General features: G+C 47.1%; 1 protein-coding gene across 2 annotated transcripts; it reads left to right on the forward strand.

Moving 5' to 3' along the window:
• Positions 1-644: 644 nt before the first annotated feature.
• SELENBP1 (selenium binding protein 1) lies at positions 645-17,194 on the forward strand. 2 transcript variants are annotated; one of them, XM_041756699.1, is made up of 13 exons: positions 645-767; positions 9,162-9,251; positions 11,688-11,744; positions 11,899-12,011; positions 12,253-12,438; positions 12,945-13,065; positions 14,213-14,395; positions 15,079-15,257; positions 15,662-15,740; positions 15,834-15,955; positions 16,193-16,285; positions 16,447-16,565; positions 16,801-17,194. In XM_041756699.1, exons 2-13 carry the CDS (start codon positions 9,248-9,250, stop codon positions 16,961-16,963), a joined length of 1,419 nt encoding a protein of 472 aa, XP_041612633.1. In that variant the 5' UTR covers positions 645-767; positions 9,162-9,247; the 3' UTR covers positions 16,964-17,194. The 2 variants fall into 2 exon arrangements, with proteins under 2 accessions (XP_041612633.1, XP_041612632.1); XM_041756698.1 differs by lacking the exon at positions 645-767 and adding an exon at positions 8,452-8,470.
• The last annotated feature ends 5,159 nt before the right edge of the window (positions 17,195-22,353 follow it).

Below are 22,353 nucleotides of genomic sequence, written 5' to 3' on the forward strand. Positions count from 1 at the left end.
CTCCTGGGTCCCCAATTTGCAGAGCACTGTTGGGTCCATTGAATCATAAGGCCCCAGTGGCAGATGTGCTGAACTGCAACAGAGGCAGCCAGAGAGCCCTTCTTCCAGGACCCCCTGTCAGAACACTGCCTCTGCCCCTTGTACCCCAGGTGTGACCCTGGGTCCACCATTCCTGGGAGCTACTGCAGCATGGCTAGCCACTCACATGCTGGTCTGAGCCCACACAGACCAGAGCACACTCAACCACCATTCTCTTCCTTTGTGTCTGAGCTGTTCCTGACACACCTGGCTCTCCAGGACTGTCATGTGCTTGCTCCCCGCAGCAAGGGTATCTGGCAAAGTGAGCATCTGGCCTTTTCAGTTCAGTGGTGGTAGTGGATTCCATTTCCCACCAAACATAAAAAGGGCTGTACGCCCTTGCCGGCCCTAAACAATGAAACACATTGCGAAGGTTCTATGATTACCTAAGAGCTCGAGATTGGCTGTTACAGGCAGAGTCCAAAATCAGGTGCCTACATTCTTTTTTTTTTTTTAAAGATTTATTTACTTATGATAGAGAGAGAGAGAGAGAGAGAGAGAGAGGCAGAGACACAGGAGGAGGGAGAAGCAGGCTCCAAGCCGGGAGCCTGACGTGGGACTGGATCCCGGGACTCCAAGATCGCGCCCTGGGCCAAAGGCAGGCGCTAAACCGCTGAGCCATCCAGGGATCCCCCAGCTGCCTACATTCAAACCCTGGACTCTGCTACCCACTAGCTGTGTGAATTGGAGTAAGTTACTTCCTTTTTGTAGGCTGTAATTTCCTTATCTGTAAAATGGGCATAATCAAACAGTTTCTACTTTATAGGTTTGTTGCAAGAATTAAATAAGGTAGAGCACGTAAAGAGCCTCAAGAAGTACCTGACACATAGTAAGCTTTTATGTGGGTGTGGAGATCATTTCTTTGTCTTTAAAGTGCTTAAAACAACAGCAAGGATATACTAAGCATTTAAGAAGTGATATCTGTTGTTGTTATCATACTGACCTGTTTATGGCCTGCTTGTATTTCTATGGACTGGATCCTAGAAGTGGAATTTCTAGGTAGAATGCTATGCACAATTTAACTTTTGGTAGGTACTGACAAATTGCATTTGCTAGTAAGGCATCAGTTGGCACTCTCACCAATCCTGAATGATGCCTTCTTCCTCATGTTCCCATCATGACTGGATTTTAACCTTTAAAATTTTTGCTCATCTGATAAGCAACAGTGTTACTATATTCTTTCAACATTTCGATGTTTAAGTTATGCATGTATTTCAAGCTTAGTATAAAATTTAGAAAATACATAATTGGTACATAAGGTGAAAAATAAAAGTTGCTCTCTTTAATCCAAGTCCTCAGAGGTAACTAGTGTTTGGTTACATTTGGTAAGTTTTGTATGATAAAAGAAGCTTTATCTCCTCAAATCCTTTTCTATGAACACATAACCGTATATATATATATGTACACTTAAATTATATACTAAATTAAAGTATACAATTACATACTATGTAATTATAAATTATAGTTTAAATTAATTAGTTTAATATATAAATGAATCAAATTAATTAAAACTCTATGGTTTAACTAATTAATTTTATATATAGTTTTAATTAAATGGGATTATACTATTTTTCTGCTTTTTTCCTCCTAGACCATATTTCTTGGATATCCTTCCATGTTAGTATGTATAAAACTATCCATTATGGTTGCTCAGTGTTCATGTTGTGGATGTTTCATACTACATTTAAGTATTCGGATGTTGGTTGCTTCTGACCTTTCACTATTATGAATAATGTTACAATGAACATCTTATTAATATATTTGGATACTTGTCTATTTCCATAGAGTAGGTCACTAGAAGTGGATTTCCACTGAAAATGTTGCTAGGTGTTGCTTTATTTATTTTACAGAGGGGGAGAGAGAGCACAAGCAGGTGGAGCGGCAGGAAGAGGGTGAGGGAGAAGCAGGCTCCCCCCTGAGCAGGGAGCCTGATGCAGGGCTAGATCCCAGGACCCTGAGAACACGATATGAGCCAAAGGTAGAAGCCCAACAGATTGAGCTCTCCAGATGCTTCTAAACTGCTTTATTTTATTTTATTATTATTATTTTTGAAATTTATTTTATTTATTTGGGGGGGGGGAGAGGCAAAGGGAGACGGAGAGAGAGAATCTTAAGCAGACTCCACACAGAGCCTGACATGGGGCTTGATCTCACAACCCTGAGATCATGATCTGAGCCCAAATCTAGAGGCAGACACTTAACCAACTGAGCCACTCAGATGCCTGCTAAACTGCTTTCTTGAAATGTTTCACCATTTTATACTTTTGCCAAAACCTACAGGAGTGCCCCTGTCCCCATCTTCTTCCAACATTGAATATTAACAACCTTTTGATTTTTGAAAATCTTATATTGCTTTTGCTTCATCAAGTAATTCTTTAATTACTAATGAGATTTGGTATCTTTACTTATGTTTATTAACTATTTATTTATTTATTTATTTTAAAGATTTTATTTATTTATTCATGAGAGACACAGAGAGGCAGAGACACAGGCAGAGGGAGAAGCAGGCTTCCTGGAAGGAGCCTGATGTGGGAGGACTCAATCCCAGACCCCAGGATCACGACCTGAGCCAAAGGCAGATGCTCAACCGCTGAGCCACCCAGGCATTCCTGTTTATTAGCCATTTATTCTTCATTTTCATATCTTTGGAATAATTTTTCTATAGTTTGTCTTTTTCTAATTGAAATGTATTGGAGATCTTTGCATATTAAGAGCAATCATTATTTTTTCAGTCAGAGCCTTTTTAAACTCTGGTTTCTGAGCAGCCTTTTGATAAGCTGACACAGGAAATCCCTTTCCAGACCTCACTTTCCATCTTTCTACACTTGGACATGACCCTGGGGAAATCCTAGGGGAATAGCAGGTGTATGAAAGACAAAGAATCCAGGGTAGGCAGAGAGGCTCTTCTACATGATTCCATGTAGAGCTGAAGACAAGTCTCCAAAGCCTTAGGATTTCCGTGCCTTTGGGACACTGAAGGGAGTATCCCGCCCCCCCCCCCCCACACACACACACACTCTTTCCAGGTGGCATTTTTGTGGTGAGGTGAGAAATGGAAGCCCTGAGAAGAAGGGAACTTTTTCCTGTTTGTCCTGAGCTTAGTAAAGAAAGTGTGACTCAAGGATACGATTCCAGGGGACAGAGGTTCTTCCAGCCTCAAATAAAAAGGCTTTTACTTTCCTTTGGATTTTTTATTTGCAGTATTGTAACATGTTCAAAATGGAGGCTTGATTAAAGGTTTTGATGGCTTAATTTGGGCCATTAACCAAGACTGATGTAATTCTTTCTTCCCAGGGCTTTTAACTAAGAAGGTGTAAGCCAAGTGAGCCTCTGTAAAGGTGGAGATGATTGCATAAAAGCCATTTTATGGTTCTTGTCTCAGCTTCTCTGGAGCCAGGCTTGGCACAGAAGGAAGGCTGGAGCAGGAGGGATAGGGGTGGAGGTAATAACGAACTTTCACCTGCATCCCTGTGACTGCTCTTGCTGTTACCTCTTCCAGACTACATAACTGTGTTCAAACCCACTTTACCTTTTCTTCTTGTTGATTAGATATGTGACAAGATATGTAATTTCAGTTCTAGTCAGACCCTTCTTCATTTAAACTTGAATCTGTCTTCCTTTCTCACCTGCAGATTAAAGAGATTTAAGGGGCAGCCCAGGTGACTCAGCAGTTTAGCGCCTGCCTTCAGCCCAGGGCCTGATCCTGGAGACCCAGGATTGAGTCCCATGTCGGGCTCCCTGCATGGAGCCTGCTTCTCCCTCTGCCTGTGTCTCTGCCTCTCTCTCTCGTGAATAAATAAATAAAATCTTTTTAAAAATGTATTAGACAATGGGGAAATTTAAACACAGAATATTTGACAATAGGAAAGATTTGCTAATTTGTTTAGATGTGATTAGGATATGGTGGTTTTTTAAAAAAATAATTCTAAAAAAAATTAAAATAATTCTAATCTTGAAGGGATGAATACAGAAATATAATGCAAGAAAGATCATCTGTCCATGGTTTGCTAAAACAATCCAAGGTAGAGGCGGGCTGGGAGGTATAGTGGAAGCCCGATGGGTTATGAGCAGGTTTTTAGGAAAGGTGGGTGGTATACCTGCAGGTTCATTATACTATTATGTCTCTTTTTGTATATATTGAAATTTTCCACTGAGAGAGAGAGACAGAGATACAGAAAAAGATCTCCCTCTCTCCCTCTTTATTCTTTTTTTGTCTGCAGAGGTGGGGAACAGTTGCTTTCTAAACACTTCCCTCTCCTTGATGTTTCCCTTGCTCTTATCATTAGAGACGGGCACCTGATAAAAGTGAGTCACACTTAACACTTCAGGGGGAGTCCCTGCAGCCACAAGGTGAGAAGAGGCCGTCCAGTCCCACAGAACTGCACTGATAGCGGTGAAGTTTTCAACATCCATGGAAGTCCACGAGGGAGGACATTTCTGAGCGGGTTGGAGGTGGGCAGGAAACCCTCCAGGTGCCTCTTATATCATGCCCCTTGAAGGAAGCCCCTTAGCAGAGGACATTCCCCACTCCACCCCCAATCTTCTCAGAGCTTTGTTGTTGTTCTGGGTGGCAGGCTTTGAACTCAGCATTTTTCAGAGATGGGGAGGTGCTGTGAAATGAGTGTGAGCAGCTCCTTGGATCCGTAAAACTCTGTTTCCTCTGATGTGAGATGAAGAAAAAGCTATTTACCTGTCCAGGTTTGCTGTGGGCAGTACCTGAGATAACTGCCAGCATGCAGAGCCCGGCCTGGCGCCAGTCACACCTGCTAACAGGTTCTCAGGAAACCCTACCCCCTTCTGCAGAGGGCGTGTAGTTGTTCTGGTAAAACAAGGAGAAATGAACAAGAGAGGGCTCAGAAACTCTGCCTAGCTGGTAAAAACCTCAACCTGTCCAGCCAGTCCCACCTCAGGTCTCCACAGGCCACTGCTACACGTGCTACAGGCCCCTCAGATTATGTGTGGTGCTGCTCGTTGGCAGGCAAGTGTGCACATGTATAGACTGGACGACCTCGTCTAATCCCTGTCTACTCTCCGCCACCCGCATTATCCCATGGCACTCATTGGACATCATGCTACTGGTTTATATGTTCCCCTGTGATACTGGCTGTGTCCCTCAGCATGCATCTCTGTGAAGCAGACACTCTGCCTCGTTCCCCACTCCATCTACCAAATCATGCTCCAGAAGTGTTTGTGGAGCACAAGATTGAATACATGAACGAATGACCACGCACATTTGCATCTCCCAAAGGAAAGGGCAGGCAGGCCAAAAAAATGAATACCTTTATTTGGGGTTTTTGTTACAAAAGGAATATATGCTTATTAGTTTTAAAAAATATGCAAGTGCATAAAGTAAGAAGGGAAAATTATCCCTTTCCCTCCATTGCTTCTCTCCCAAGATAACTGTGGTGACACTTGGATGTCATATCTTTCCTAGAACACAGGGGTTCCCCCCTTCCCTTCCACCATGAAGACCCCACTGCTCAGTTCAGGAGACACCTGATTCTTTTTTTTTTTTTTTTTTATAATTTTTTTTTATTTTTTTATTTTTTTATTTTTTTATTTATGATAGTCACAGAGAGAGAGAGAGAGAGGCAGAGACACAGGCAGAGGGAGAAGCAGGCTCCATGCACCGGGAGCCTGATGTGGGATTCGATCCCGGGTCTCCAGGATCGCGCCCTGGGCCAAAGGCAGGCGCCAAACCGCTGCGCCACCCAGGGATCCCAGGAGACACCTGATTCTTCACCACTCTCCCCATTCCCAAGAAAGAGCCTCTGAGATTCCCCAGAGACAAAGCACCACAGCTTTCTGCCTTCCTTCTAGTGCTCCTGGCCTCCAGCACCTCCCCTCTCCCTCCACCCACCCTCCCGACCTAAGCCAGAGCCAAACCAAACACAAAATGGCCCCAGAGAGATTAGAAAAACTGTGAGCTCCAGAGTCCCATGAACCTGGGTGGGAATCCTGCTCTGCAACTCCCAGGTTTTTTTACTTGGCCTCTTCCCAAGTAAAAAGAGGAGGATTTACCTACAAGATTAGGGTGTGACGAGGGTTAAGTGGGGCACAAGGGCAAGAGTGAGTGGGCTCATACAGGTTAATTCTTCTTTCTCCCTAATATCACTCCCCTGGCTGGATTTTTATTGCTTCCATGTCACTTTGGTTTTGCTAGAGATGAAGAAAAACACTTTTTTTTTTTTTTTTACATGAAAGTATTCCTGGAGACCTCAGGTTCATCATATCCTCTCCTTTCCCTTTCCTGGGCCTAGTCCTTCTTCCCTTCCCTTGCCATCTTGCCAAACAGTGGTCCCGGGACCCGTTTAAAGAGGCCCAAAGAAGTCTGACTGAGGCTGGAAGGAAAGAGGGGAGCCAGCAGTGGGGCTCCATGCTCCCAGAGACGCAAGAATCCACTTTCTGTCTGTGGAGATGGAGCAAAGCCAAAGTCCAGGCAGCAGTTACATAACCTCCTGGCCGTTCTGCTGCCAGCCCGAAAACCTACCTCTAATATTTACTGTGCTTTTCTGGAGCTTGAAACAGCAGGAAGGAGCATAGGCTGCACACAGCCTTCTTTATGGTGGGGGTGCCCAGTGTCCGGGCAGGTATAGCCTCCTGGGATTAGCAGCCTGGGGCCACGATCCCACTCTCCCCGAGGACAGCCTGGCCAAGGGGAGGAAGCCCAGTGCCCTCCCCCTCTCCCTTCTGTGAATCTAGGAGTCAGCCAGCTTTGGTTGGACTCTGGTTGGCTAGAGAAAGATTGGACAGAGGGAGCCCTTAAGTTCCTGAGAAGTTACATTTGGGGTGCTCAGGCCACAGTGACACTGATTGCTCCCACCATGGGAACAAAGACACCAGGGGCTATGGAATTTCCTTTACTGGCCTGAGCCCTCTCCCTGGACTGCCTCCACCCATACCCCTAATTTGGACAACTTTTCACAAGCACCTTGCAGGCTCTGGAAGAAGCACTCTGGGAAAAAGCAGCAGAGGCTAGGGGTGCCATGCAGGAGCTGCCATGAACCCCAGGTCTGAGTTCAGGAACAGAAGAACTTGCAGTCCAGGATGGAACAGTGCTTTGCAATTCTCATTCAGGACAAACAAAATCTCAGTTTCTTTTCTTTTCTTTCTTTCTTTTTTTTTTTTTAAATCCCAGTTTCTCTGGAGGTAATGACACAAGGACTTTTTATAAGAGGGTGAGGATGGGTTTGCTTTCTCTTTCAGATCTTGGGTGTTGGGCTACTTCAAGTCCCAAAGCGGGAAAGTAGAGGAGGCTTAAGATGGGACCTCAGGAGGAAGAGGAGGCCAGATTGGGGGGGGGGGAGCAGGCTGAAGGCAGGGTAAGTGGAGGCAGCCAGTGCATGAACTCAGCAAAGGCGAAGAAGCAGCCCTCGGAGGCCACCCCTGTAGGACAGCTGTACCCACAGGGCTGACTGCAGCACGACTAGCTGATGGTGCAATGGTGAGGGTGCAGAAGGAGGAGAAAGCCAGGAAAGGTTGAGAGATCCTGGGGAGAAGAGGGTAGGAGGAGATCCCTGCCATAGGTAGCCACAGAGTATCCTCCTGTGTGGGTTTCTCACCCACAGGAACCATTCGGCAGCCTTTTTTTTTTTCCCTTCCTTCCTTCCTTCCTTTTTCTTTCCCTTCCTTCTGCTGCAGTTTGGAAAGTCGGCGGATCTTTCCGCTGGCAGTGTCAAGACCAAACTTGGTCCCTTTCACTATCCAATAAAAACTTCACCCCATAGCTTTCATCCAAGGAGATTAAAGTGGCTTCTATAGACACAGAGTCAGCAGGTTCCAAGAAGAGTAGAGCAAAGTTTATGCTTGTCAGGTAGCCAGCTTTCAGGGAAGAGGGGGCCCTTGGCTTCAAATGAAGGACTGTTGGGGTGGGTTCCCTTGCACAGCCCTTCAAACCCAGGCTTCTCTGGATGAGGGCAGCCCCAGAGAGGGCTAGCAGGTCAGGCCTCAACCGAACCTTGGCCCTTCAGTAAGCAGCTGCCATTTGCCCGGAGGCCATTACATGTCCCTGGGACACGCCACTCTCAGGCTCAGCAGCCCCTGCAAGCAGGGAACCCTCCAGCTGAAGGACTCCTTTCTTACATAGTTGGAGACCCTTAGAGTTTTATGACTCATCACAGGCCAGTTAGGGACAGTGGCACCATTCTGGGCTTCCCTGGGGCCCTGCTATCCACCTTGGGAGCTGTTGAGAGACCAAGCAGAGAGATGAGGGGGAGGGCAGGACTCCACTTCTACCTCCTGAGATTTATGAGGTTAATAGGAAGTGATGATGGGCACTGCTGACTTTCCTTCCAATTCAAAGCTCAAGAGGCATACGCAAGTCTGGAGAAAGTGAAACCTGGATATACTAAACCTTGCTTCTCATCAGGACAGCTGTGGCTGGAAGACATGGGTGAGCAGTTTGAGGGTGGGTAGGATGGTGCCTTTTGGAGCATGGATGTCTGGAAAAGAGGGTGTTTTTAGGAGAAAGCTGACCCTGGCTATGGATAGGAGCAAATGGGCCCAACAGCCCTGGGTGCCTTTATAAGTACAGAAATCCAAGTACAGAGATGAGTGTTTAGAAGCAGGGACATGTGCACACATATGCTTACACAAGCATGCATGCTCATGCACACAGGAACATATATGCACAAGCCCACACGGGATAAACATTCTGGCAGGCACATGCTCACAAAAATACACACAGATATGCACAAGTCCAGACACACAGGAATACCCACACTGGCACATACTCATCCACAAACACACAACACACACACAAGGAGGCAACACACAGGTATATAGACTGTGCACATGCCAGACCCACAAAGTCTCATATGCCCAGACACCCACAGTAGAGATGTGTGCACAGCCACAGCACATATCTACATATGAACAGGCTCCTACACACACACACACACACACACACACACACACACACACACACAAACCCTGTAATGCAAACACCAGTCTCCCAGGCCATTTGAGAGCGTCTTGGCCAGCTGCCCTTGGTCGTTCATTCTGGGCTGCAACCCAGGCCCTCCCTCTGCTCCACCCTACTCACCCATTGGTTGTATAAATTCCTTCCCTTTGCCCCTTCCCAGCAAAGCCTGCCTCGGACACCCGCACAGCTTCTGTCTCTGCTCACTCCTGGCAGCCCAGTAAGGATCAAAGCATACCAGGAAGCAGCATGGGTAAGGAGGGGGCTTTCTGCCAACCAAGTGTCACCCACCTCTGGCCCACAGTACAGGAAGTGACAGAAAAGCTGGGTGGGGGAAGCTGGTGGGGTGGGTAGTGGACTCTGCTCTACTGGGCCCACCCCACCTCTATATCTCCCAGTTCAGCCAAAGTTTCTAGAGCTACAAGGAGAGGAGGGCAGAGGGACTGCTGGAATTTGTGGCCCTGGACCCCCACCTGACTCCCTAGCTGGGGCCTGGAGCCAGGGGAACCTTCCTGCAGCTGGGAAAATCTGGTCGGGGTCAGGGAATACATAGGGAGAACCTTTTGTCCCTGGCTGTCACCATAGGTGAAAGACCATCCTGATTCTAGACCTGGGCCAGCTTTTTACTCCAGGAAGTAGGAAACCCAGGCCTTTGGGGCCAGATCACTCACCCTCTAGCCACCCCAGGCACTCTGAAAGGGAAATTGGACCCCATACACTCTCACTGGGGCCCTATTCACTGCCTCCCACTCTCCCAGTCCAGAAGCCCCTCTATTCCCCATCTTCAGACTCCTAGATGTTGGCCTGAGGAGCTTGGGTCTGCTTGGGAGTATTGAGGTCCTTGCCCCCCTGGATCTGGGTTTTTCCTAGACTAGCAGAATGCCTAGCAGCCAGCTTGACACTGGAAAACCCAGCGAACTTCCCCTGGGTTCATCTCAAACCCAAAGATTTTCAGAGATCTTGCTTGAGATGCCTAAGACAAGCCAGGAGATGGGGGGGTGCCCCCAGCAAGAACACTGATGCTCCTGGGGCCTGGAGGTTACATGGGGCCTGATTGACTCCAAGAAGTGCTGGGGTGATGTGCAGAGGGGAAGATGCCACAGCCAGCAACACCTCCCTCACCTCTCCATCTCTGTCCAGCTTTGTGGGCCTTGTGTCTCTGTCTTGAGGTCTTGGGGTTTTGAATCTCCTTCTGCTTTGTGTCCAGCAACCTCCTTCCTCTCCCCCTTGCCTCCTATGCCAAGCCCCTGCACAGTCTTCTCAATTCCTTTGGGCTGGATTTCTCATCAACCGCATCCCCCGCCCCCCCCGCCAGCTCTCTCTCTGGCCACCAACCATTGCCTGGGATTTTTGTCCCACTTCTGGCACAATCTACCCATATTTATACCGTGCTTCTCCTTTACAAAAGTACTTCTGAATATATCAGCTTATTTGACTTTCCTAGCCACCTGGAAAAGAAGGTAAGATATTATTACCCCCTTTTAGCCAAAGAGGGGAGAAAGTCAAGAGAGCAGATATCAGATCTGGAGCTTGAAACCAATGAAAACGCTGTTGCCTCCTCCTGGCCATGTTGGCTGCCTTGAGAGGGGACCTGTTTCCTGGCTGAGGGCCTGAGCCCAGGTACCAGGGAAGGCTCCACTCCGACTGCTCCTGCCTCCCCACTGGGGGCCCCTGTGCTGTCAGGGCAGGGCCAGACTGGCTGTGGGCCAGCACAGGGAGGCAGCACCCGTCCTGTGATCTCCACTCTGGGATTTCTGACAGCTCCCTCCTCCAGGTCAGATCCCAAACCTTCCTTCTCCGCAGCTGACTTTGGGCCAGTTGGTTCTGTGGCTGCTCTTGCCAGGCTTGACCGATAAGTAGGGCCCCGCCTGCTGGCTCTGTGGGTAGCCTCTGAGGCTCCAGAGTTGGACCAAACACAGATAAAGGAAGTGGGGCTCACGCGAGGAGGGGTGGCGGTTAGAAACCCGATCTAAGGATATCCAGGTGGTGACAGCCCTGAGGCCTCGACCTTCAGCCTCCTATCCCTTACCAGACCTTCAGCTCAGCAATCCAGGTTCTGGCCAGCAGCCCAGGGTCAGAATCCAAGGGGAGAAAAACAGGAAGTGTCCCAGGCCTTGTGGAGATATCTTCTGTGGTGGCCAAGCAGGTAGTGCCCTCACAAGCTGAGGTGCAGTGGGCTCACTGGCTCCCGCCAGGCAAGCACGGAGCTGCAATCTTGATCGCACCTGCCCGTGGACTCCTCCCAGGAGCCCACTGTGAGATTCCTGTCATCTTCCTCTTATGGATGGTGTGGAAGTTGAGGCTGGGAGGCTAGATAACTTGCCCCAGCTCCCCTGACTACTCAGGAGCCTCGGGGACTGGGATGCGCATGGATATCATACCCATTGTGCCCCACAGAGCCTGGCCTGCTCCCCCTCCTCCAGCCTCCCCTGGGTCCTGCCTGCGGGCCTGTCCATCTTCAGATCACACCGGAGAGCTCTTCCAAACACCTGCACACACTCACCAGAGCTTTGAGGGGCAGGGGATTGGTGGCAGCGGTGGGGCAGGAGCTGACACCAGACGTGGCCTGGCCTGTCACCTCAGCCAGTGGTGCAGGGTGTATGTCGTGTGGGTGTCTGTCCTGGTGTGCGGGGAAGGAGCCCACACCCTCTGGAGAGTGGTCTGGCCGAGTGCCCCATTGTTTCCGCAGCTACACAGTGTGGGAAGTGTGGACCTGGCTACCCCAGCCCTCTGGAGGCCATGAAAGGTCAGTGTGCAAGTGTGAGAGCCCATGCCCCCAGAAAGGAATTCCACGAGCTCACAGGGGTGGGAGAGCTGAGACCCCGGCCTCAAGCACACCCAGAGCCACCTGTCAGCCTTCTCTACCCTGCCCTCCCCACTAACTGCTTTCTACCCTCTAGGGCCCAGGGAAGAGATCGTCTACCTGCCCTGTATTTACCGAAACACTGGCATTGACGCCCCAGATTATCTGGCCACCGTGGACATTGATCCCAAGTCTCCCCAGTATTGCCAGGTGAGGCAGAGCTTGGGCACTAGAGCACCCTGAGACCCGTCCTCTAGCCCTGGCCCCAGCGAGGCCCTTCCCCAGCTCCAGCCTTCTTCACCCTCTTTGGGTGGGATTATACAGGGTGTTCATGGCATAAGGGTACCAGCGGTCCAGGACAGTGATGAATCCCAGTCCATGCTGTACCGCCAGGCCCACGCGGGTCCAGGGCTCAGGAAGGCCCCCCTCCGCTGCCCCCCTCCACTCCCAGGTCATCCACCGGCTGCCCATGCCTAACCTGAGGGATGAGCTGCATCACTCAGGATGGAACGCCTGTAGCAGCTGCTTCGGAGACAGCACCAAGTCCCGCACCAAGCTGATGCTGCCCTGTCTCATGTCCTCCCGCATCTATGTGGTGGACGTGGGCTCTGATCCCCGTGCCCCGAAGCTACACAAGGCATGTTCCCTGTCTCTGTTGCTCAAGGACCCTGGGGGCGGGCAATGCAGGGGTGGGAGTAGTTTTTTGGTTGTGGGATTTTTTTGCTGTTTTTTTGTTTTTTGTTTTGTTTTGTTTTTTACCTCCCTTAGGCAGGAGCCTCTGATCCTTTCTCTCAACATGTTGTTGAGTACCATCTTTGTGCCAGGCACTCACTGCTGGCTGCTGGTGATACAGAGATGACGCTGGCAATGGCCCAGGCTGGGAGAAGCTTCTGGTCTCATTGGGCTATGAGACAGGGGGAGAGAAGTCAGTGCTTTCTGCCTGGAGAGTTAGTCTCTCAGACTCTCCCTTGCTGCTCTGTAGAAGCTATCAGACTGAATCTCTGCCATATTCCCACTGGGAAAATTGTGTCCGTGTCTTGAATGAAAAGAAAGTGGGGTCAGCAGAAGTAAGGGAATGGAGGAGTCATGGGTGGGTCCCCCCAGCCCAGTAAAATCCCAATGCCATTCCTTATCCCTCTCCAGGTCATTGAGGCTGAGGACATCCATGCCAAGTGTGGCCTGGGCTATGTCCACACCAGCCACTGCCTGGCTAGTGGGGAGGTGATGATCAGCACCCTAGGAGACTCCAAGGGCAATGGCAAAGGTACGTGCTGGCATTGTAGGCGCATCTGTGGGGGGAACAGATCCCAAGCTAGGGGAGGGATAGAATGACCTTCCAGGGAGAACCAGAGGGCTGGGTCTCATTCAAAACTTAAATCATAGCCAAGTAACTTCAGTTGTTTCAATTATTTCTGTGAAGATGAAACTTGAAGGATGAATTCACTTCAAAGTTATAGTCAGAACAGTATGCTGTGGAGCATGTGAGCACAGACATGGCCCCAGAAAATGCAGAAATTTAATATCAGCCTTTATGAATTCATGAGCAAGTATCACAGTCCTTAGGATCCTTAATCTTCACATTTGCTCTCTCATTGATGGTATGATCAGAACAGACACTTACAAAATGTCTACCACGTGCCAGATACAGCCTATGGAGAGCTGCTACTACTATCTCTGTTTTACAGATGAGAAAGTGGAGCACATACTGGATAAATAACTTACCCAAATTCATACAGCTAATGAGTTGTAGAGGTGGAACTCAGACCCAGAAATCTGGATCTAGAATCTATGTCCTAGTCACTACATTGGGCTGCTTTTCTGCCGACCTTACCTGTGTGGTCAGAGCTCCCTCCTCCCCCCACCAAGGCTTGGAGTGCAGTATCAGCTCCTTTTTCTCAGAGATGGGAGGACACTTCTAGATTTAGTGGCACTTAGGAGTAGGTATCTAGTTGTTTTTGCAAAGAATTGTCAAGGCATCATAGCATACTAAGCAAGGGAAAATATGTTGGGCATTCATGTTGAGTAAGAAGTAAATATAATTTGCTCTAAAAAATAAAAAATAAACAATGTAGTGAGCAGAATGGAGCCTAGACTCTGGGAGGAATCCACAGAGAATGGAGCAAGAGAAGCACAGGGTCCCAGACTCTTGCCTCAAGGGGACAGAAAATTTCCCCTGGTGTAGGACAGGAATAACATTGATGGGAAGAGGGGTACCAGAGTCCTCACCTCCCACCCAGAAGACTGGGTGGGACCCTTTGGACACCTGAATTGAAGGAGCTGGCAAACCCAGCGGGAGAAAGGGGCACCAGGCAATAGACTTGGAACCTCTTGGACATACCTGGGGGTTAGGACTGGAAGAGGGTAGCATTTCTACTGCCTCCACCTGCCACTTTACTTCCTTCCCTGCTCAGGGGGTTTCGTGCTGCTGGATGGAGAGACGTTCGAGGTGAAGGGGACATGGGAACAGCCTGGGGGAGCTGCACCTATGGGCTATGACTTCTGGTACCAGCCTCGACACAATGTCATGATCAGCACTGAATGGGCGGCTCCCAATGTCTTCAGAGATGGCTTCAACCCCGCTGATGTAGAGGCAGGTGAGAATCCCCTCAACAGAGGATGCCTGGGTGGCTCAGTGGTTGGGCACCTGCTTTCGGCCCAGGGCCTGATCCTGGGGTCCCGGGATTGGGTCCCACATTGGGCTCCCTGCATGCAGCCTGCTTCTCCCTCTGCCTGTGTCTCTGCCTCTCTCTGTGTGTCTTTCATGAATAAACAAATAAAATCTTAAAAAAAAAAAAAAAAGAATCCCCTCAACAGGCCGGCAGGAGCCTGGCACACATACTGCTACTTTCTGCTTGAAAACCTATCTGCAGGCAGCCCAGGTCGCTCAGCGGTTTAGGCCGCCTTCAGCCCAGGGTGTGATCCTGGAGACCCAGGATCGAGTTCCATGTTGGGCTCCTTGCCTGGATGCATGGAACCTGCTTCTCCCTCTGTCTGTGTCTCTGCCTCTCTCTGTGTGTGTCTCTCATGAATAAATAAATAAAATATTAAAAAAAAGAAAGAAAACCTATCTCCAGGCCTTTTAACTTCCCTCCTGTGAACCGAACTCCTGCGATGATGGTGTAAGATTGTGCTGAGTACTCTGACCTGCTCAAGTGTCTTTCTAATGCCTCCAACCCGTTTTTCAACCTTCTGCCCTGTGCTGTGCCCTGGCTTTTGCCCACGGCCCCCTGCCCTGATCCTGAGCCCATCCTTTGCACCCACCCCCCATCCATCCCAGGGCTGTATGGAAGCCACTTACATGTGTGGGACTGGCAGCGCCATGAGATCATACAGACCCTGACTCTGCAGGATGGGCTCATCCCCCTGGAGATCCGCTTCCTGCACAACCCAGATGCGGCCCAGGGCTTTGTGGGCTGTGCCCTCAGCTCCACCATCCAGCGCTTCTACAAGAATCAGGTGACATGTGTCCTCTGGCCCTCTCCTCCCAGCAGCCCTATCCTGTACCTCTGCTAGGCTTTCAGAGCCATGAAGCACTCCTCTCTCTAGGGATGACCCAGACCTCTCTTCCTGGCTCCCCTAGCCCAACTTCTCCAGGAACAAGAACCAAGGCCCCTTGCTCTCTCATCTCTCCTAAACCTAAATTCCCATTTATTCATTCAAAAATATTTGTGAACTTCCACATCAGGCAATGTGCTAGGTGCTGGGAATGCAGTAGTGAAGCAAATGTTATCCCTACCCTAAGGGGCTTGCATAGGAGCTAGACCTTAGAGGCAAGGAGGCCCCGCATCTATTGTCTCCCTGTAGACAGTAGGCTCTGGAGAGACCCAGATCCAATCCCAACCCTCCACCTCCCAATACAGGGAGGTACCTGGTCAGTGGAGAAGGTGATCCAGGTGCCTCCCAAGAAAGTGAAGGGCTGGATGCTGCCCGAAATGCCAGGTGAGTGCCCTCTGGAGGGTGGGAATCAGAAGGTTGATTCCTAGCCTGTGGGATAAGAGCCCTGAAAGCCTCTGAACCACATCACCACCCCAGGCCTGATCACGGACATCCTGCTGTCTCTGGATGACCGCTTCCTCTACTTCAGTAACTGGCTGCATGGGGACCTGCGGCAGTATGACATCTCTGACCCACAGCGGCCCCGCCTCACAGGACAGGTGCAGTGCTAACAGCATGAGAGAAGTCTGGAGATGGGGCAGATGGCATGAACTGGCTGGGGGATGATAAGGGAGGTGTGGGAATTGCAGAAATGGAGGCTGAGGGATGGTGCAGGCCAGGACTGTGAGGCTATACATGGGGAACGTGAGGCAGGAGGGAGGAGGGAACGTGCTCTTCCTACAACATCCTCACCTTCCACCACTGTCCTCCTTTATGCTCTGTATCTCCCTACCTAGCTCTTCCTTGGGGGCAGCATTGTTAAGGGAGGGCCCGTGCAAGTGTTGGAGGACCAGGAGCTAAAATCCCAGCCAGAGCCCCTGGTGGTCAAGGTAAGGACCTACCCACCCCACCCCACAATTCACTCCTGGCAGCCCCCAACCTGGTTCATGGGTCCCTCAGGTCCATGCTGGAGAATTATGGGGTGGGGGCATACTCCATGATCCCCCTCCCAGGACCCACGTATTACCACACATAACCTGGTTTTCCCAAGGGGAAACAGGTACATGGAGGCCCTCAGATGATCCAGCTTAGCCTAGACGGGAAGCGTCTGTACATCACCACATCATTGTACAGTGCCTGGGACAAGCAGTTTTACCCTGACCTCATCAGGTGAGAAGCAGACAACCTGGACTTCCCTCTCTAGCTCTCCTCTCCCAGAAAACTCTGGCTTTTTTTTTTTTTTTTAAGTAAACTCTGGCTTTCTGAAGACTCCTTGGGTACCCCACCTGCCTCCACCCAATAGGTGCTGCTTCTTCCTTAGGACCTACCACTGTATCACACACTCTTGGGGGAAAGATGATAGCCACCTCTGACCTCTCTCTTTTCCCCTCCCTGTTTCCACCAGGGAAGGCTCCGTGATGCTGCAGATTGATGTAGACACAGTAAAGGGAGGCCTGAAGTTGAACCCCAACTTCCTGGTGGACTTTGGGAAGGAGCCCCTAGGCCCAGCCCTGGCCCATGAGCTTCGCTACCCTGGGGGTGACTGCAGTTCTGACATTTGGCTCTGAAGTCCACCCCTGGTAGCCACTCACATCTGAGCCCACACTTCCACAGAGACTTGGCTTCACTCTGCTTCCTCTCAGCCCCCAACCCATGTCAGATTGTCCCACCAAAGCCAAACTGAGGCTGTTGGAATGTATTGAATAGTGTCTTCATTTACAGACCACTGTTGTGTGCTGCTCATTGGCTGTTTTTACATGAGCTTTTGGAAATTACCAAGAAATAAACTAGTGAACCTATTCCTCAGATCACCTTATCTTTGGGGGCACAGGGTCTGTGACTCCCCTTCAGCTGATCCTTTGTACCTTGCATGGGAAAGTCCTGATATTCCCAGGGGATTACTAGTTCATACCAGTGATGACAACACGATGCCAAGGGTGCCCAAATCTCACTTTTATTGCCAGACAGAATGTGAAGATTTTGGAGGTGGTTGTCACAAGAAGACCTGGGAAGAGAGAGTGTCAATTGGTATCCCTAAACTTTATTATTTTTTAAATCCATGCTTTCTTTAATGAATGTAAAATCTCACCAACCATCCCCAGGAGAATGTAGTGTGCCCCCTCACACACAAAGGACACCCCAAACCCCTAGTAGATAGTGCAATCTGCTGGCAAGAGTACTGGGAGAACACAAAGTTGTCGGGAGTTAGGTGTATCACCTCCCATCTGGACAGGAACATGACCAGGCAAGGAGGGCTGGGAACATAAAGGTGAACCAAACAGACCGGGCTTGACACTCTTGTCTCCTCATACCTGAGTGGTGCTTTAGGACCTTGCCCAAAGCAGAGATGTCTACTTTTTCTGCACTAGGTCTTTAATTCTTTATAAAAGGAATGAGATGGAAGTTTCCAGAACCTAAGAGAAAATAGCTAGGCAGTAGTTCTATTGACTCCTTTACTCCCTACCCAAGACAACACCAAGCAACAGTCAGGTATCAACCTACAATTTCTTCTGCCTTCCATAAAGGTGTCTTGTTTTAATTAATTAATTAATTTATTAACTAATGTCAAAAAAATAAAAAAAAATAATTAACTAATGTCAATTAATTAATTTTTAAAAGGTGTCTTGTTTTAAACATTGGAGCAGTCTAGGACTCCCAAGATGCCCAGGGCACCCCAAGAATGTAACATGTCTTTTTCCTTTGTTGTCTTTAAATATGCTCCTTGAAAGATCTACCTCAACTTAGTCCTCCTACTTTGCCTGCCATCTGGGCCAGTTATCATAGCCTTTGGAAAGCCTTCGTCACTCACTCCCTGGGGTAGGTGCCTCCAGCACTTAACCTCAGCATGAACGTATGTCACATTATGTTAAACTCCCTGCCTTGCATCTTAGCACACACTATGATTTAATGAATAAAGGTATAAAGGAGGTGCATGGGATACGTTAGTTACAAGGAGCCTTGGGATTTAGTGGGTCTTACCAGATGTTTCTCTCCTAGATTTCTTCCCTGTCCTTTTCAATATCCAAACTACTTCAGAAACAAAAAGGATCGTATAGATCTACATCATTTCTAAATATTTCTAAAAGCTTAAAATTCCATTCAACAAAATGAACCTCAAACACTTACCATGCCAGAAACCAAGGAAACTATGAAGCTTTTAGAAATTATGTCTAAAGGACATGGGACATATCTGACAAAAGACTTATATCTAGATTACATGAAAAACTTTCAAAATTCAACAGTAAAAAAAACAAAAATTCCTATTTGAAAATGGGCAAAACACATGAACAGACATTTCACCAAGGAGGATATAAAGACAGAAGTAAGCACATGAAAAAATAACCAACATCATTAGCTATTAGGGAAATACAAATTAAAACCATGTGATACCACTATACATGTATCAGGATCAGAATAAAAAATAGTGATAATACAAAATGCTGGCAAATGTGGAAAAACTGGATCATTCATACTTTACTGGTGGAAATTAAAAATGGTATAGCCACTCTGGAAAATACTTTGGCAATTCCTTATAAAGATCAAGCATCAGGGGGAAGCTAAGATAGTGGCATAGTAGGAAGACCCTAGGCTTGCCTTGTCCCTTGAACACAGCTAGATAAGTATCAAATCATTCTGAATATCCAAGAAATGGACTGGAGGGCTGATAGAAAAAAAAACTGCACAGCTAGAGGGACAGAAGAGGCCACATGGAGAAAGAAGTAAGCAGAGTAATTTGAAAAGACAAAATAGGAAAAAAAAAAAAAGAAAGAAAGAAAGAAAAAGAAAAGACAAAATAGGGACACCTGTGTGGCCCAGCGGTTGAACGTCTGCCTTTGGTTCAGGGCATGATCCTGGGTCTGGGGACGGAGTCCTGCATCGGGCTCCCTGTGAGGAATCCACTTCTCCCTCTATATCTCTGCCTCTCTCTGTGTGTCTCTCATGAATAAATAAATAAAATCTTAAAAAAAAAAAAGACCAAACATGTACTTATATGACCCAGCAATTAACTTTCGGGCATCTATCCCAGAAAATTGAAAATGTTTGTTCCTACAAAACCCTGTATATAGTTGTTCTTAGCAGCTTTACTCATAATAGCCAAAAACTGGAAACCATCCAAATGTCTTTCAGTGGATTAATGGTTAAACTGATATAGCAGTAAAAAGAATGAACTACTGGTATACACAACTATCTGGATGGATCTTTTTTTTTTTTTTTTTTTTTAATTTTTATTTATTTATGATAGTCACAGAGAGAGAGAGAGAGGCAGAGACACAGGCAGAGGGAGAAGCAGGCTCCATGCACCGGGAGCCCGATATGGGATTCGATCCCGGGTCTCCAGGATCGCGCCCTGGGCCAAAGGCAGGCGCCAAACCGCTGCGCCACCCAGGGATCCCTATCTGGATGGATCTTAAGGGAATTATGCTGAGTGAAAAAGGCCAATCTCAGAAGGTTATACATAGTATGATTCAACTTATATAACATTCATGAAATAACAAAAGTGTAGATTTGGAGGGGCACCTGGATAGCTCGCCTTTCTCTAAAATAAGTTAAAAAAATTTGTTTAAAGTAAGGAATTAGAGAACAGATTAGTGGTTGCCAGGGGTTAAGAATGGGACTGGGGGCGGGTGGCTATAAAAGAGTACACAGAGAATCCTTGTGGTGGTGAAACTGTCGTGTATCTTGACTGTCAGGATGGTTACACAAACCTGAAATATGATAGAATTGCATAGAACTAGATATACATACACACACATATGGAAATTATTGTATATAAAACTGGTGAAACCTGAGTAAGTTTGGTGAGTTGTATCAATGTCAGTTGGCTTCTTGGTTATGATGTTGTACTATGGTTATGCAAGGTGCACCATCAGGGCAAACTGAGTGAAAGGCAAATGAGATGTCTCTGTATTATTTATTTTGCAATGATGTGTGAATCTACAAGTATCTCAAAAGAAAAAATAACACGTAAGTCAACTTGAAGGAGTTTCCACTGGCCAAAGACAGAAAAATTTGAGTTTCCAAAAGAACAATAATTGAAATAGATTAAAATACACCGACTGTGATAAAACCCAGAAGTTCACGAAGTCACACATAGAGAACCCTAATTGGTCATCTTTGAAAGATGCTAGAAAACCATCTTGTTATTCTGAAAACTGGAGAACAAAGAGAAAGAACCAAGTATATATTTTGCTTTTCCTCAGAGACTTGCCTTGGGATAACCAAATAGTTGATGAGGAAAAGTTCTTTGTAGAGTTTCAGCTAATACATTTAAAAGGAACGATAGGATTTGAATAGCACCAATTTGTAACCTCTAGTGACAATGATCATCAGTGGCTGCTAAAACCATTAAAGGAAACACTAAAATGAAATTTTATAATGGTTAGAGCTGATCAACAAAATCTGAACTCACTAATCAATCTGCGTCACAAAAAGAGACCAGGCATCATGTACCATCTATGAAGTATTCTTGCCAAAAAATCAAAATAAATCTGACCAAGTCTCTAGGTCTCCCAATCAGTTTACAGGGAACATAGGAGACAGAAAAACAAGTTTTAAAACTTTTTAAACCACATTACAAAGATACAATCATAAAAATGAAGAATGTGGGAAACTATATAGCAAATGACCTGTTTCCTCAATTAATAAATTGAGAGAGCGTATAGATTAGAAAGATTTAAGAAACACACCAACCAAAACTAAATGCAATGCAGTATGTGGACCTTGATACTGATTTGAACATAATAGAAAAGACATTTTTTGAGAAAGTTGGAGAAATTTGGACAATACCTGTTTGATGATAATAAATTATGTTTCGCTTTTTAGGTATGATAATGGCATTGGGACTGTGTTTAAAATAGTTTTTTTTAGCCATACTGAAGTATTTACATGAATACTAAATTATTTACAGATGCGCTGATATACTGAGTGTCTCCATTAAAATGACCTAGAGTGGGTGAGTTGGAGAGTAGAGGAGATCCAGATAAAAGAAGATTGACCAGATGTTGTTTATAATTCTTAAGGCAGGATGATAGATATATGTATGTGGGGGATTATGTTCTTCCCTTTCCTTTTGTATGTTTGAAAATTTTTCATAATTAAAACTTTAAAAAAAACTATTCACCTGTATCCTGGTCCTGGCTTCATTTCACTATTTCTGACCCTACATCTGAAATAGACACTCCAAAAGGAAGAGTCTCTCCTGTCACAGATGACATAGACACCAGCAATATGTGACCCAATCTTCCCTAATCTCTGCTGTCCCCACCCTGACAGGAACCATCTCTGTTGTAGTCACAAAGATTCCACCCCATGCTCCAGCACCAAACTAGAGGACCATGAACAGCAAAACTGAACTTACCATGTAAAAGTCTAATGTATCATCTAGGGGCTCCTGCCAGCACCATGGTCAGCTCCACAGGTTGTTTTTTTTTTTTACACCATCTGGAAAATTCTACAGAGTTTGCTGAGCTCAGGGACATCCCCAGAAAAACTGTAGCCCCAGTCCATCATGACATAGGATGTGACAGAGTATTGGAAGGTGTCCACCCATCATTGGTCCTTTTAGTATGGTTAGTACTCTCACCCATCGTTGGTCCTTTTAGCATGGTTAGCCCTCTCACCCATCGCAATTGGGTAAGTCTTTAAGGACAACCTCAAGTAACTGCATTTATGTCAGGGATTATTGAGGACCATTCTCCTCCTTGCACTTTTCATACATTTGATTGCCTGGCTCCATGTTCTAAATGCCTGCTTCTGGCCATTCTCTGGTACACTATCAGGAGTCCCTTTCCTGACTTACTGATTTTGAGGCCTAGCAAACTCTCTGCTTTAAACACTACTTGACTTAGAGGAATATGTACTACATTATGTTAAGTAAACAAAGGAAGTTGCAGAATTACATATATAAGACAATAGTATAATCCCTATTTTTAAAAAGAAATTGAACAAAAACTTCTAG

Source organism: Vulpes lagopus, chromosome 5 (assembly GCF_018345385.1).
Source record: "Vulpes lagopus strain Blue_001 chromosome 5, ASM1834538v1, whole genome shotgun sequence".
NCBI classification, from domain to species: domain Eukaryota; kingdom Metazoa; phylum Chordata; class Mammalia; order Carnivora; family Canidae; genus Vulpes; species Vulpes lagopus.

Coding starts and splice junctions, on each gene's coding strand:
- SELENBP1 (XM_041756698.1), top strand. Junction 12,439..12,944: donor GTGCCCCGAAGCTACACAAG/GCATGTTCCCTG, acceptor ATCCCTCTCCAG/GTCATTGAGGCTGAGGACAT. Junction 15,741..15,833: donor GATGCTGCCCGAAATGCCAG/GTGAGTGCCCTC, acceptor TCACCACCCCAG/GCCTGATCACGGACATCCTG.